The sequence below is a fragment of the Melopsittacus undulatus genome, chromosome 8, assembly GCF_012275295.1.
Source record: "Melopsittacus undulatus isolate bMelUnd1 chromosome 8, bMelUnd1.mat.Z, whole genome shotgun sequence".
Classification (NCBI taxonomy): Eukaryota; Metazoa; Chordata; class Aves; order Psittaciformes; family Psittaculidae; genus Melopsittacus; species Melopsittacus undulatus.
The window spans coordinates 57286969-57303131 of record NC_047534.1 but is presented as its reverse complement, the minus strand read 5'-3'; the positions used below and the strand labels follow the sequence as shown (position 1 = coordinate 57303131).

Here is a 16163-nt window from a genome sequence, read left to right as displayed (position 1 = left end):
AGGACGCAGCCAGATCACTTCCTATTTGGGAAAGAGAGTCTCCAAAAACATAATTTTCACGCACACAAAAAAAGTCATTTAAGGAAATGCAAATGAGCATTTGGTCAAACAAAGGCCTGAATCAGAAATCATCCCAACCAAGAATACTGATGAGAGACTACAAAGAAAAATCTCTCAGTTCCTCAAACCAAATCTAAACATTTTCCAAGACATTCCAAGAATGTTAAGTTAAAAGCCCGTTCTTTCTCATGTGCAGTGAGGAAAGCGATGCCAGGAGGGAGATCCAGAGATTACTTTCCAGGCTTTATTTGAGGATTTGCTCTTACAGCTTGCGGGGGGGTGGGGGGAAAGAATTTGCATTTCCTTTATTTAGATAATATTTAGATAATTTTTAGAGTATTTAGATTTAGAAATAATTATTTAGATAATATTTAGAACATTTAGAAATCTACAACTGGATCTAATTAAAAAAATAGGGTTCCACAGAAACTGATGTTCACACACAATTCAGATGGTTCAGAAGGAAGGGAACTGCAAATATCTTCCAGCAAAATACATTAATTACACTATGAGTTTAAAATTCCAGTTTCCTCACACCTTTCTGATCTCTATTGAAGAAACAAGGTTAAACATGACAAATATTGTGCCTTGTTGTGAGCAAATGTTGGTTTGTTTATTTTGGAGGTTTATAAGCACCATTAAGTCACAGTTTATTATGTAACAGCTTCTCAAGAATGCTGGAGGAAAAGCATTTGTTCTCACTCCAAAAAGGCATGCAAAAATAAAAGGGTTTGACTACTGTTTATTTCTAAGGGATTAGCTAGATAGATACAGTAAATTAGGAAAGCTCCCTCCCTCTGCTGTGTTTACAGTTGAATCACAAGAGAGCAAACCAAAAATCAACTACTTTGCACCACCAGAAGGCAGTGTTAAAGAATCTATGCTGTAAATAAGGCCACCATCATTGTTGTGTATTAAGATATTTAACAATAGAAAATGCTCTGGATTGATTTTGTGGGATTATTTTAGTCCACCCCAACATTTCAAGATGCAATCTACTGAATAGCTTTGATTTCTTTTCAGGTATTAATTTCTCCCATTGGCATGCCTAAGTGCTATTCAAAACCAAGGACATTTTCATTGTCACCAGATAGGGGCATCCAAGATCTTGCAGCTGCTTAGTCAAGGTCTACTCCAAAAACCCAACATACTGAACTAAAAGACCTCAATGATTTTATGATGTGCTCTTCACAATTAACTCATTTTTCAGCAGCGAATCCCTGGTGGTGGGTAGGTCGGAAAACCCACAGCCTGTAGGAAAGGTGAGGCTTTCATGCAACCTGCACCTAGACGATTGGTAACTCTAATGGATCCAAAAATATGTGTGGTTTTGAAAGCACAGAAGCCAGCTTGCTGGTGTTTCAGTTAACAACATGTTAAAACAACACGTTAGCAGCAGTGTTTTCCAGTTTGTGCAACGTGTTGAAATTAATATTGCATCTCTGAGCCAAGAGATTGCTATGGATATATGCATCTGAAAATATTCAAGGCAAACGCTCTCCTCAGACTTACTCTTGATCTGAAAAAACTAAACAAGTGTACTAATTTAACCATAGTAATAGTCTAATTACATTCAACAGAATACCAATGTGTTTGAAGCTTACCATGCATGTAATAAGCTTTCACAGTACAAAAGTCTGCCTCAGCAGTCGCTCCAAATCAGAAAGTGCCCCACTTTAAAGCTGCTGCATATGAGACCCTGGCTACTACTATTTTCTGGACCAGATGATGCATTTACAGGGAGCCTGATGGACATGGGAGCACTGCACCCCAGCGTACCAGACCTGGTGCATTAGAAATGCACTTTAAATGATCATAGCCTCCTGCTTGCTGAGCCAGCTTCAGTGACCCTGTTAATGATGCTTTGAGTCAGTGTGACTACCAGTAGCCTTATAATAAATAGATAAATTAATTAAAAGGTGCAGAGTTGATACAAATAAGCCCTAAAAGTAGAATACAGGTATGATTTTATTGCTATTTCCATTTTACCAAATTATTCTGTCATGTTTTGAGTGATTGGTTTTCAGTCATGATTGAAATGACACTGATTAACTATTCAAAATAAATTAGGTAGGATTTGTTTTGCCATTTTAATATTTTAATGACTCAGAGCTGTTTGGCTTCTCTTACAGAAAGGATGTGAGTATTTTCAAGCTCCAAACTCAGGTCAGGAGCACGCTGAAATGCCAGACATCAGCAGATCCATGGGGGACAAAACACTGGTGACAGTAACAGGTGATCTTTCTCCCTTAACCAATATAGCTCTAGCCTAACAACTCTACCCTAAACATTCTGCAATGCTAAAGATGAGAAACAATGCACTGCACTAGTTTTATTCAATTGGGTGTATATAAGATAGAATTTAAAAATTACCCTCAGCTACTGCCAATATATGATAAGGTAAATAGAAAATGAGACCTGCTTTTATCTGTATTTAAAATAAACCTATGATAAATACTGCTTATTTTACATATGTACTAGATGGCTGGAAATCCAGACATTCCACTTGATCATGCAAAAGTACGGCAGCTTAGGTGTTATTCATCAGGAAGACAGTTTTTCAGGTAGTTTACTGCTTTCTTACTGTAGCAAGGTATGGATATTTGTGACAGAGGTTCTCATAAAACAGATTTTTATGTCCACTACAACATATTTACCATAGCTGATCTGGAAATACAAAAAACACTCTTCAAAATGTAAAAGAACTAGACAGAGGCACCCTGAACAACAGATGACATTTTCAACAGACACTAGTGTATCAGTATCTGAAGCCCATGGGGTTTTATAAAAGCAGAACTAAGCTCTAGGACTTCTAAAAGAGTTGTAAGTATTTATAAACATGTATATGCACACACATATATGTAAATAAAAATTGAAAGCAGTTTTGTTCAATAAACCTGAGGCAAGATAGCTGATGGTACAACCAATTGGATTATTTAAATATGGTCAAAATGGACATCCAACAGCTTTTTAGATGGAACCTGTACCTCCACTGTATTTTAAAGGTCAACAAGCACCCCTTGCACCCATACCCAAGTGGACTGGGAGGCATGATGCTGCACTACATGGGCAGCAGACATCTGAAGTTCACATGAGGTTCCTCTCAGCAGGGCTTACCACTGAGTTCAGAGGCTGATGGCAGTTGGAGATAATTTGTGCCTGACTCCCTTGGAGCTGAGGACTATTTCAATTCTACCCCTGAAGTAACTCCTCTGTGAATGTTTGTAACCAAAGTATAAACCTGTATGTGTTTATATGCATATAGAGCAGTTATTGTTATACACAATAACAGGCTTCAGTGCTTGGTACATTTGAAACTACAGACCTTTAACTAACTCCTTACTAGGAAATTTTTATGTTACCTACTTTCTACCAGTATCAAGACAACACTTAGAATTACAGTAGCAATTTATAGCATACAAAGGTCTAAACTTCCACTGACCTCCTTGGGCAAGTAATAGGATCTTACTCATTCTGGTCACCAATGGAGAAAATGTACTGCTCCAATCAATAGAGTGAATAAGCCCTGCAGGGCCAGTTCTCCATCACTGTAAATTGCGACAGATACAGATACAGAGCCATTTACACAAGTGGGATATCTCTGGGTGAAATAGCAGATACCCAGTCACCACCCATGTACCCGCTACTCAGAAGACCAAGCAGTCAGTTCTCTCGCTGAGCAACCAGAAATCATACACATAACTAGGATAATGCCTTAAAAAGGTTTGGTTTATATGCTGAAAGGAATTTTCAGGATTTAGCAAATCCCCTGTCACTGTGACACCAAACAACTGATTTCACCCTCCATAGAGCTATGTTTTTGTACATGTTTCAATACTTTTTGAGATCATAAGCTGCCAGACAGAAGCCATAACAAAGAAGATGAATTACAGAGAAACACTGGTGTAATTTGACATTAATAACATAAGGAATAAAACAAAACAGAGCAACTGCATGAAAACTTCAGGAGAACCATGGAAAAGAGAAAGAGTTTGTAGCAAATGGATTTCTATAAACTGCTACAGCTAAAAAGCACAGTCTCAGGAAAAGCTTCAAAGTCATCAAATATGAACACTGACAAGAAATGGCCAAGCCACCAGGCCTATATTAGTTCATTAAAACATCCAGGTATAAACAATACTACATAAAAATGCAGAAAGAGCATCAGAAATTTGCAACATCATTGTGCATTACTGACCCACGTGTCAAGTTTTGAGTTTCGTGTTCATAAAACATCGCCAAGCAAAGACCAGACAGCAAGTTGGTTCACTTGGACAGTTATCCACCAACAGGAAGTTCCTTTCAAAGAGCTGACACAGAGTACTCCAGTAGTAGATGAGCTATTGTTTTGACACCACATATATCTAAAGATATCCAGACAGAAGAAACTCTAGTGGGAGAGAACAGAACTTTATCCAACAGCCCAACCACCACCAACTTCTTTTAACCAAACCGCTGCATTTTCTGAAGGAATGTTAAGAGTTTTCATGCCATTCTTCCACATGAGCTGAGCCTGATTCCCACCAGCTCATAATTCAGGCTTATTTTCCTGGTAAGAAGCAGCAGGTTACAATTGTGTAATGACACCCACACTGTACAGCTATGCGGTGGGGCTGGGGAAGTGCACGTACTGTGCACTGTGCAAAGCTGTGCCATCAGATGCCCAGAACTGCATGTACATACACATTCCTTCATTTCTTGCACCATTTCTCTGAGTCTTCATGAAGCTTTAAATGAGTAATGCTGTGTGAACCAGGACACTGGCTGAGGATGGACATGTAAGGATTACCAGCAGGGACAAGCATTCAGAGAAAAGTGTTTGACCTCTGTTGGAAAGCAGGGCAAAAAAGATGAGTGAATACTGTGCCACCCCTGAGAGAGAAAACAGCCAAAAGCTCTAAGGACCTTCCTCCCCTGAAACACAAACAGAGCTGGGTTCTGGGTTTGAAGATAGGCTGTGTGAAATCATCTTGAAACCATAAGTTCATCACTGGACCAGGACCAGCACTTTCCTGTTTGCTGTGAAAGTCTATTGCAGTGTCTACGGTCATCTATCTGTCTAGACAGAACATGGTGGCAGAACTCTTTAAGAGAAGCAAAGCTTAACAAAAGTATAAGTTTTGCACAGAAGCAATTCCACACAGTACAAGCAGAGGCTCTTTTCAGGTTCTTCTCAGTTTAGGTGGAAGCAGTGATTTTAGAAAGCTTGGAGTACAGATGAAATCAGACTGAAACCTTTACACCAAAACTGGACGATGTATACAAGTCAGAACAGCTCCAAAACATTCCTGGCTTTTAGGTTTACAAATCACTGCTTCTTCTAGTCTTATTCTAGGATGGAACAAGCCAAGAGCACATTAAAAGGCTGCATTCTCATCAGAATATCTAAAGTCATATTCTACTTTGTATTAACAAAGGTTTTAATCTTCTCAGGTCTAAAAGTCTACTTACAGTGAAAGTGACCAATCCTCTGACATAATGCTTTTCCCATGGATGCTGGCACTTTGGTGCCTCAGAACTAACCCATCACCCTGTATTGCAAGTTAATGGTACATTCACCTCCATTAAATTAAAAAACCCAAACACTCAAACATGAATTAAAGTCTTGATGTCTGTGTCTATCCTGTTCATTTCACAGGGAAGGATTTCACTCTGCTGTCTGCAGAGTCAACACCAAGAACTCTCCCTTTCTAACCCGGCAAAAACTTTGACAGTTAACACTACTTACCGCCCTCAGCAAAAGACTTTAAAGGCTTCTCATAGCAAATCCATGACCAACACTAGCTTTTATCCCACAGAGGAGCAAGGTTGAGTTAAGCTGATTTTCAGAGTAAGGGCATTTCAAAGCCTATGCCATACATCCATTTGAATTTTGAGTTAACACCAATATTTCCCCAACACATTTTGGCCACTAATGTTTTAACCAGTAAATAAACCAGTCAGGAATGCTGAGAATAGGTAGCTGCCTCTTTGGTGGTGGTTTCCCAAGAGGAAAAAAAATTAAACAGCAAAAGTAAAATGCTATTGAAGAAGAATCAATTATGAATTACAAGACAGTGCACAGTCCAAAAGCTGCATCAGAGTACCCTCAGTCCTGCCAAATGCATCTTTACTGAAATTGCTCAGCAGAAGGGAGGTGATGTATCATGCAATTACTTGAAGTGTACCAAATATTGCTATGATAGTTCTTGGGTTTGCCACTGTGACAGTAAAATACCACATGCATATTGCCATCCTATGGGTACTACAAACACTTGTTTACAAGATTCCAGGAACACTCTTCCTAACAGAAAAGTATGCAGAATGTACATCAAATAGAACTGTGGTGAGATTTACAAAGTGAAAACAGGAGCTTCACATTTGAAAGAGAGAAAAAGATAAAATAAAAGTCTGCCTCAGATTCTCTTGTAGTTACTATTTTTACAACTTGGCTCAGACTCGCTTTAATCTCTCTATTTAGGAAGAAACTGCAAGGTTGCCAGCTCTAGCAAATGTTAAGTACTTTGGTAAATTCCCCATCTATATAGGTCGTGCATTCGAGGGAACAAGGATGTGGTGCGTAAGTTCTGCTCCCTCTCCTCCAAAGGGGATTTCATAATAAGACAGTGGTGGGAGAGGGAGTGATAAACCAGGTGGCTAAAACCCCCCTTCAGCTCTGTTGCCCATACATCTGTCCACGCTTTGCTGAGTCGTGATTGGGGTGTCGGGAGATGCAGCTTGCCCAGCCTGCTGTCACTCGACATCCGTTCTATCTGATCAGCCAAGAAAGCACATGTATCGGCGATACTACTGCATCCTAACTCTTCCATTCAAGTTCAGTAATAACAGAGAAGCAAGTCCAAACAAGTCAGCAAAAATTCATAGGAAACCCAGCAGATGTAGATGAAAGTATGGGGCATATATATATATATGAACAGTTTTGATAGCCTATGTACTTAACCACACCGCCTAAACCCGTCAATTACCTCCAAACCCAGAGCTCTGCTTTTAAAAAACTTGGCAGCCGACGAACACAAAGGTGCGTACAAACGTACGCTGCTTCCGACGCTACCCTCCAACAACCGCATACCCAACAGCTCAGATCCCCATTAACCAACTTGCGGTGCTTTCCGCGCTTCGCAAGCTGTGCTCGGCCCCGAGGTGACCCTGGGGCACCATCACCATCACCACCACCACCGAGGGGCTCCGCTTCACGCCGGCCTCGCCGCTCTGGGTTTCCAGCCAGCTTGGGAAGAAGGCACAAGCACGTCCCGGACCGCGGCACAGCGAGCCCAGGGCATCTCATCTCAGATGCGGGAGAGGAGCCGGGGCTGCCCGCAGCGCACCCGCAGCGGCGGCTCCCAGGGAGCGGAGACGCGGCTGGGAAACGGAGGGAAGGGGGGGAAGAAGGGAAGGAATGGAGAGAAGCCATTACCAGAGTTTTGTTTCCGTTCTTGCTAAGGGGGCCTCGGAAAACTCCCTTGATGTTGCGAAAGTGCCCGTTGCTGAGGTGCGCGGAGCTGATGACAATGTAGTAGCACTCCATGGGGCCGGGAATGGGGCCGGGGCCGCCTCCCCGCCGGCCTCCCTCGGCTCGGCTCGGGCCGGGGCCGGCGGCATGTGCCGGTGTGTGCGGCCCCTCCGGCGCACAGCGCGCTGCCGGGGGAGGAGCAGGGCGGGCGCGGCGGAGCCGTCTGAGCTGCCGCCTCTGCCGGGCACCGCGCTGTTATAGCGAGCTGCCTTGCCGGTCGGCTGCACCGAGCCAATGGCAGGGAGCCACTGGGCTGATACCGAGAGCTGTCAGAGGAGGACATCTGTCACACGCCGCCTTCACCGCCACCCACAGCCTCCGCTGCCCCCGCCGCGGACGGGCAACGGCAGGGAAAGGCGGAGGGACGAGCACGGGGGTGGGGGACAGACCGGTCACCCCGACAGGCGCTGCAGCCCTATGGAGGGTGTGTCCGGGGTCCCTCTTCCCACCAAGGGCGCAGGAGTGGGGGCCCTCAGGGGTTTGGGGTTGCTGCGAGAGAGCCTGGGGCTACACCGCCCCCAGCCCAAAGCTCCGGCCCCTCTCCTCCCCCGAGCAGCCTCCGCGCCCCGCCACCGCACCCTAGTTTATCCTACATGTATATGTCTTTTAACGCCTAACCCAGCGGGCGTCTCAACCTTCCCATGGCGGAGCGGCTTCCCCCGCCCCGCTCCCGGCTCCGGCTCGGCAGCACAACACGGATCGCTGCCGCCGTCCCTGCCCGCCGCGTTCGGCTCTTTTGACCCCTAACTGGGGACACGGGTCCATTCCTCACCAGCTCCGTACTGCCCTTGGCTGCGCTGCCGCCGGTACAGCATCGCTGCATCCCGCCGCCGCCGCCCATCCCCGCCGCATCCATCCCGCCCGGCTGGCTTGAGAACCGTGAGCGTGCTGGCAAAACTTGTGGGTCACGGCGGGTTTGGGGTGCGGAGGGGAGGGAGGCGCTGAGGAACCTGCGGCTGCATCCGTCCAGGTGCCTGCCGCTTACCCACCGACCGAGCAGGGAGCCGAGCACCGAGCGGGCACCGAGCGGCTCCCGCTGTTACTCACGGCTTCCCCGGCCTCGCAGGGCCTCGGCGGAGCGGGGAGAACGAAAACCACCGCTGTTTGCTGCAGGCTCCGGCGCTGCGCTGCGGTCTTCGCCCTCAGCCTTAATGTGAAATGTACTCTCTCCGTTTTGTGAAGCCCAGAGCAAAGTGGGGGATGAAAACCATCAGATACATCAGCATAAGGCAACTGCAATACACACCGTGCCCCTTCCCCATCGTGAGTGTGCCTTTCTCTGTAGCATGCAAACCAGAACTTGCTGCCAGAACCAGAATTTGTCAAAGACGTGTTTAATAAAGATGCTCGAGTCCCTTCCCCCACACACACCAGGAGATCTACGATTTTCAGCTTTATCACATAAGACCTGAAACACACTTTGCTGGCTCATCCTCCAGCCTGCTTTACCTCTATTCTCGATTGCTAGAAATCAAGATTTATGGGGAGAAATTCCAGTGCCAAAAGAGCCCAGAATCATGATGTAACAGCTGAAAATGTCTCTTAGTCAGCGTGTACTAATACCACCACCCAAACACTTTGTCCTCCACAATAAAGAAACCACTTCCAGAAAATGGGAGGGGGGGGGGGGGGGGGGAAGAAAGAGGGAGGAGGGTAGGGAAGCACTTCCCTAGAAGAAATTCCTGTCTTTGTGCTTTTATCCTTGATGAAGGAAGCCCCAGTTCATGAGAAGTGCCTTCCTCTGATACACATCTTCTATTGCTACTTCCCTTGGTAGACAGTGAATAGTAAATTTTGACAGCTGTCACTCATCCTGCAGCATTTTCAGCTCTTCCAAAGGAATCATGGAAATGAAAGAAGTGAAAAGTTTTGACAGCTCAGACACAGGTGAGAGATGGGAATTTGCTGCATCTTGTAACAGAAAAAAGAGAGTGAAAAGGTGCACACACATAGTAACTCTATTTTTCAGCATTTAAGGATGGACGTGTGCATCTGGAAATAACCAGCGAGTTTATTACAGTGTACAAATGAAGTCAATATTATAAATATTGCACAGATTTAACAGCACAGTTAAGCCCCAGTTCCCATTTCAGACTGGGCCACAGATGTGATTCTCTTTCAAAAACGTCAGAAATTCAGGTAGGGCAGAGTAATGAAAGGACATAAAGTTATGCAAGAAATAAAACTGAAGCTCCTTTCTGGGAATAAACGTATTCCAACTCAGACTAGAACATCTTTTTCCACCTTATAAATACATTACTGGTATGTGAGGACCCTTCTGCCTGGGGGTGAAAACCTTCACAGTCCATCTGCTCCACACATCCACCATTTCAAAGAATTGGACCATTCTCCTCTGAAATCCATGCACTGGCCACTTAATTACACATTGCTGGCACATTTCATTACACCTGCTGCAGCAATAGGTAGGCCCTTTTATGCTGTATGGCTGCTCTCTGGCCTGGCACGCTCCTGTGGGAGTCTAAGGACTTGGGAAATGCCTTGTTGTAGCAACAGAGAAATAATCCACTTCTGTAGCTCGAGTTTGAATGAATAAACATGCTTTGTAACAAATGAGAGTGCCCAATATGGTTTTAGGAGCTGGTACAGCTTCTGCTAATGAAAGTTGTTGTCCTCTGTTAACAGCGTGAAAAAACCCCATGACTAAAGACCACTTGATTCTGCCAAAGCACTCTATAAAGGAATGACAAGTTGTACTAAATGGCACCTAATAAGAAAAATATACATTTTTCTTCTCTTACTTATTCTGGTTGGCCTCTTTTTGGCTGCTTCTCTGATTCTTTGCCATCTCCAGTTTTTCTTGTATGTCTTTCTTTAATCCTTCACTGTACTTTCCCTGCCTCATTCTGTTTCTCTATTGTGATCACACAGGCTCAAGATGCTGCTTCCTTGTCAAATCTTGCTTTGCTTTGGTTTAAATCTTAATAAACTGCTAATTCCATCAGTCCCTCACCCCATGGCTCTTGCACATCACCAGTCTTACCCATTTCTGTCTCCGTCTTGTTCCCCTGTGTAAGTATCTGGGGTTTGAGCTGTGCATACTGCTATTTATTCACATCTCTGACATAAAATAATAACCAGTGCTACTGAAATACTCATTCTCTTATTCTCCCTGGTACTTACTATTTAGAAGAATCTTCCAGGAGCTGTTCCTGTATAAAACTGCAGATACCAACTCAAGAAACAGGCTACAGATCTGAAAGACTTTCTGGAAAACTTGGGAAAAGTGAAGAAATTACACTAGTTTTCATACATTATACTGCTTTTCTGCCTGGGACCATACTCACAATTCTGCATTGTAATACTCACTAATACTTATAATTCAAGAAATTGCCCTGGTATAATCCAGAAAAAATAGCCAGAAGTATAAACAGTGACCTTTTGGTTACCAGTTGTTAAACCATGGCACAGAGTATGTGTTACCAAATGCATGTACCCCAAGAAATCATTTGCTCACTACTGAAACACACTCATCAGCAACAGAAAGAAATATCTATGCTGTAAGTCACAAGAAACTCAATGCCACTCCCATAACATTTCTTACTGAATTCAGTGAAATTCAGTTTATCCTTAGAATATCTCCCTGTAAGTAATCTACTGTGGGACACACCTTTTTACCATTTCCTGCATTTTCAGTCTCCTTTTATTGCTCTTTCCTTCCCCCCCCACCCGCCCTTTTCTTTTCACTTAGCCTTAGGTGTTTTTCCCAGTTTCACATGTTTGTCATCCTTGCATTAAGTGGAAGGAAAAAGAGAGTATCCTGTACCATTTTAAGCCCATTATGGTGTAACACAGATTATAACACTATATTACAACTGTATTCATTCATCAGCTATGGGGGTGGTGCAGCTAGAGAAAAGGAAACTGGGACACTCTGGTAGCCTAGTTCCTCAGCACATCCTTCACTGTACGTGAAGAGTATCCGAGTGGGTTCCCTATTTCAACATATGAGCCAAGTGGAACACTGGTACCACAAAAGCCAGGGAGAGGCAATAGTGACTTAAAGCCCCATGGCAAGCAGTCAGATTGGGCTGTACCCTGAAGTCCTCCAAGTCACAGGAAGAGAACTGCAAAGACAAACTGGTGTTTCTGCTTGATACCAAAAGTAGCATCAAAGATTTATAAAACATTGTATTTTTTTCTTTTCTTTGCTCTTTCAGCCTTCCAAAGCACATCATTTTATACCCTGGTCTTGCACAGCAGCTCCAGGAAGAAGCCCTCTGGCAAGAATTGCCTCCTCCCTCTTTTCAGGTATCCACATAGCATCTCTATCTAGCTCTGTACAAATTCCTGTAGGTACAAGGTGCCTTTCCATCCCTTCTCTTCCAAATTTACAATACTACCACTGTCTACTTTAGGGTACTATTGGGAAAAAGTCCTTTCTGTTGTTATTGAATCAAATACTCTGTTCTTTCTATCTCCCTTTCTTAATGTCTCTGCAGCAGAATCTCCCCAGCAGTTCATGTGTGCTCCTGGTTATTTTACCTTCCCTAATAAAAAGAAGAAAAGAAAATGAAATTTGCAAATAACTCTGAACACTCAGCTGACATCAACAAGTAACTGATGTACCATAAGAGCATTAAATAGGAGACTTTTACAGTGGCCAGAAAGCACCTGCTGATGCAGCCAAGGTGAAAGAAGCCTCTGCAAAAGCAACTATTGCCTATTTCAAACACTGAAATTCACTCTATGTTAAACACTGTCTTATGAACAGAATCTCCGTCACGTCACGTATGCTTGAGGAATGATTCTAAATGAAAAGCAAATGGAGCCAGCAACTGGCAAATGAATCCTGAGAACAATCTGCGATGGAATTAGAGTTTCCCAACATCCACTCAAACCAATCATCCCAGTCTTTTGACTGCATTGGTTTTCCAAGCAGAACAAATGAAATCAAACTATGAAAAATTATATAACAAAAAACTGAGTCATATGATCTCACTAAGGCAATACCTCAATTTTTCACAAGTTACTACTATAGAAAATCCTCTCCAGCTTCACTGCTATAATAATGTAGCACAACAGTGCAAAGAACAATCTGTCCAGGGACAAAGTGGAAAACCTCAGTGTAAAAAAACCCAAAAAACCAAACAACCCCCCCCAAAAGAAACATATCCCTCCATAAATCAAGAAGCAGATTCAGAAAGACCCCAGATGGGTGCAATTCCACAGAGCCACCAACCAAAACCCCCAAAAGCTAGCAGACAGGTTACGCAGCTAGCGCACTTTTGAAGCCAATGATGCATTCACTCCATAACCATTATGCAAAGAGGTTTCCAGCAGCCCTTCATTGTCTTGTATAATATGTATTCTGGAAAGGGAGTTGAAGCATAAGCAGCACCCAGTTTTAGTTTTTACCAAGTAACATTTGTTCTTAATTTATACCAGTTAATACTTGTTTTGTTAAAGAATACAATACTTCAAAGATACTTAAGGAATGAAAGGCTTTTAACCAAAACAAACAAAACTTTAAGAGAAAACAGGGCAAGCAAAAGAAAACTTGTGAATTAAATAGGAAACCAGTACATTTTGACATCCAGGATAGCTGATGGGTTATGGCCATTTATCCAAAAAAGATTATTTTCCTTGCAAACATTCACACAAGTTTTTCCAGAATTAAAAGATCTGGAGTCTAAATAATTGATCAAAAGTCTTCACAGTCAACAGGAAGCTTCACATTCAATGGTCTCGGGCTCATTTACCAAAGCAGGAGGTATTTCCATAGGCAGAAGTCATGAACTTCATCAGGAGTTGGCATTACTGCCAAGCTTTTCCACTGGGTGGTGGTAATGAGATCAAGAAGTTCAGGAGACCTGGTAACAAAGAACTCAGAACATTCCTTCATTCTGTCTCTTTCCATATACACATAGGTATTTTTGCGTGTGTGTGAACATAGATACCTACCTATGGGTGGATACACAACACTCGCAAAGTAGTGCTGCAGTAATGAAAGGATGAATAAAACAGCTTCTAAAATCTTTCAAGGGATGATAGGAAACACTTGAAGCATTTGTTTTCAAAGGGTTAGCCTCCAAAAGAAATTGTTATCAATATCCTTCTTTAGCATTCAGTTTGACACATAACTGTAGAAGCTAAAGAGAGTTGGTGTGAAACTGAGAACAGATTAGAAAGTAGCACTATGGTATTCCTGAATAAGCCAATATAAATTGGAGACCCACTGGGGAAAAAAGTCCAATGATTAATATTTTAACACATTTCATTGAGTTCAGTATATCACATGCTATTATGGCTTCCTTTTTCATGAAACTCTATAAGTAACACATAACAAAGTATGTGTTACTTTGAGTGTAATAGCCACAGAAAAGAATGGAAATGAAATTAAAAATTATGTGTTTACTTTCCTAATACTACACATCAGTGAGATTCAATTTTTAGAATGGGAATGTTTGGCATCATCTGAAAAGCAAAGCCCTTTGCAATATTTATGGTTACATCCTCCAAGTTTAAGACACCATAAATCACATCAGGCATTAATTGGTTCACTTTCACAAGACACTTGTTCTAACAATACCAAAACACAGGAGAGTATAAAGTATGGGCTGGGGAAGGATATTTCTAACACTGTATAATATGACATGTTGCCATGTAAAATTTAGCTCATAACCCTTTACATCACAGCTTATATAAGGAGTAGGATATAGTTATATGAGTTCGCTTTAGCCCTTCAGCACCAGTGAGGCTTGTGATGACCTTTGCCTCATTGACCCTGGCGTTAGAGCACACAAGTGCTGCCAATAGCACTGCAAGGCTTCCTTAGGAGAGTGAAGCAAGATGCAGAAGGCTGTCAGAACCTCACATCTGCACTAATTTACTGTTCTACACCCAATTTTATCTCCTCATTTTATCTGAATAGACTTTTATGGTTCATTTAAAATTCTTGCTGCATAGCTTAATATGGCTGTAGAACTCCTTGCAAGAATATGTTTGAGCTGCATAATCATCATGATAATAATTGTAAACCCTCACAATTATTATGAGTTATGATCTAAATACAGGTAGATGCATGCTGTACAGTAACAGTCCTGAAGTACGCATTATGGTCCTCCTGAGTGGTGCTGAACACTATCAACTTACTGTGTGAAAGGCCCCGTGTACTCATTAGAACAATTATTTTTGCCTAATAACTAATGACTTACCAATCTGTCTGGTGTAGCGAAGGAATGGAATTACAAATAGGCACATTCAAAATACTAGCAAAATAATTTAATCTGACTTTCAAAATATTCATAACTTATGTGCTTTGTTAAAGACAGCCGTATTAAAATAGCCATGAGCATACTATAGATCACTATCCTGAAAAGTTTCATTAGAAGAAACAGAATCAGTGCTGTTCTAAAAATAGAGAGGATTTCCCAAGCCCAGTTTATCTGTTTTGGCATTTTGATAATTAAAAAATGTCTATACAATTCATTTAATTAAGTAAAAAATTACTAATTAGCCCAAGCTACATAAATAATGCTAAGTTTTATCCAAATGTACATTTCCTTGGGTATCTGTAAAACCTGTGTAGTCAGAATACAAGGCAAAATTCTATTAATCACAATATAAGACAACTGCTGCAATGGGTAAGCTGAAAATCTGTGCCCAAGCAGCAACATGAGCAGTTGTCTTTCCATCCAGTTTTTTAGTTGCCTTGGAGTTAATGTTGCTCCTGTTCTGCTGAGCTCTGAATTAACAGTCCTTCTTGTCTCCAAGATGAAGGATTGCTACTTTTAATGACTACACATTAATTAAAATGATATGCATTTTGACCTCATTTCTTTGAGTGAGAAAAGATAACTCCAAGATCTTTCTGCTCTACAGCTAGGTTCACATGGTCCCTTAGACCAGCAGTTCCTGCTGTGAAGTACATAGATAGGGTCACCAAAAATAAACCTTCTCCAGTTTTTAAAGACCATCTTCCATTTTCTTCTCTGCATAACTATGACACAGTGCATGCATATACATCAAGTTAGGAGCTTAAATTTCCACTTTCACTGTTGCTATGTTCACACCCATGTCACTTGACATAATTCCATAACTCTGTGTTACACTTTCTCCACACAAACTGGAATTTAACACAGGATATCTATTATCTATATCTACAGACATTCAAAGTGTTACTCCAAGTAACACATATTTGCTTTTATAGGATTTCAACACTGATACCCCCTAAATAACTAACCTTAACATTGGCATTCCCATTAGAACTAATGACTGTAATGCATCTGAAATGCAAGAGGTCAGAGGAAAAGAAAGTACAAAATGTTTTACAAGTTAAACCAAAACTCAGCTATTCCCTAGCAACTGGTGTCCTCTATAATTCCTACAGGAAAACGTATTTACTGTAAAACAAAAACATTAAAATAAATCAAAACATGCAGAAGAAAAAATGAAAAACAAACAAAAAAGAAGACCCAGCTGTACTCAAATTGTTACAACTCACTATCAATTATGTGACCTAACACTGAAATCAAACAACCTTCAAGCCTTTTTCTTCCTCTTTACAAATACTTATGCATTACTGCAAGACACTGAAGTCTTTGTATCCCTGCTTCTTCTTTTTTCTGCCTAC

The 16163-nt window shown here is 42.0% G+C and overlaps 1 protein-coding gene across 1 annotated transcript in view; it reads right to left on the bottom strand.

Annotated features, from left to right (window-relative positions):
• ZNF804A (zinc finger protein 804A) overlaps positions 1 to 7588 on the bottom strand; it is a 119328-nt gene extending 111740 nt beyond the window's left edge. The window contains exon 1 of the mRNA XM_034065587.1: positions 7475 to 7588. Coding sequence (XP_033921478.1) covers positions 7475 to 7585 — 111 coding nt within the window. The 5' untranslated portion in view covers positions 7586 to 7588. The remainder of the gene's footprint in view (positions 1 to 7474) is intronic.
• Between the last annotated feature and the right edge of the window lie 8575 nt (positions 7589 to 16163).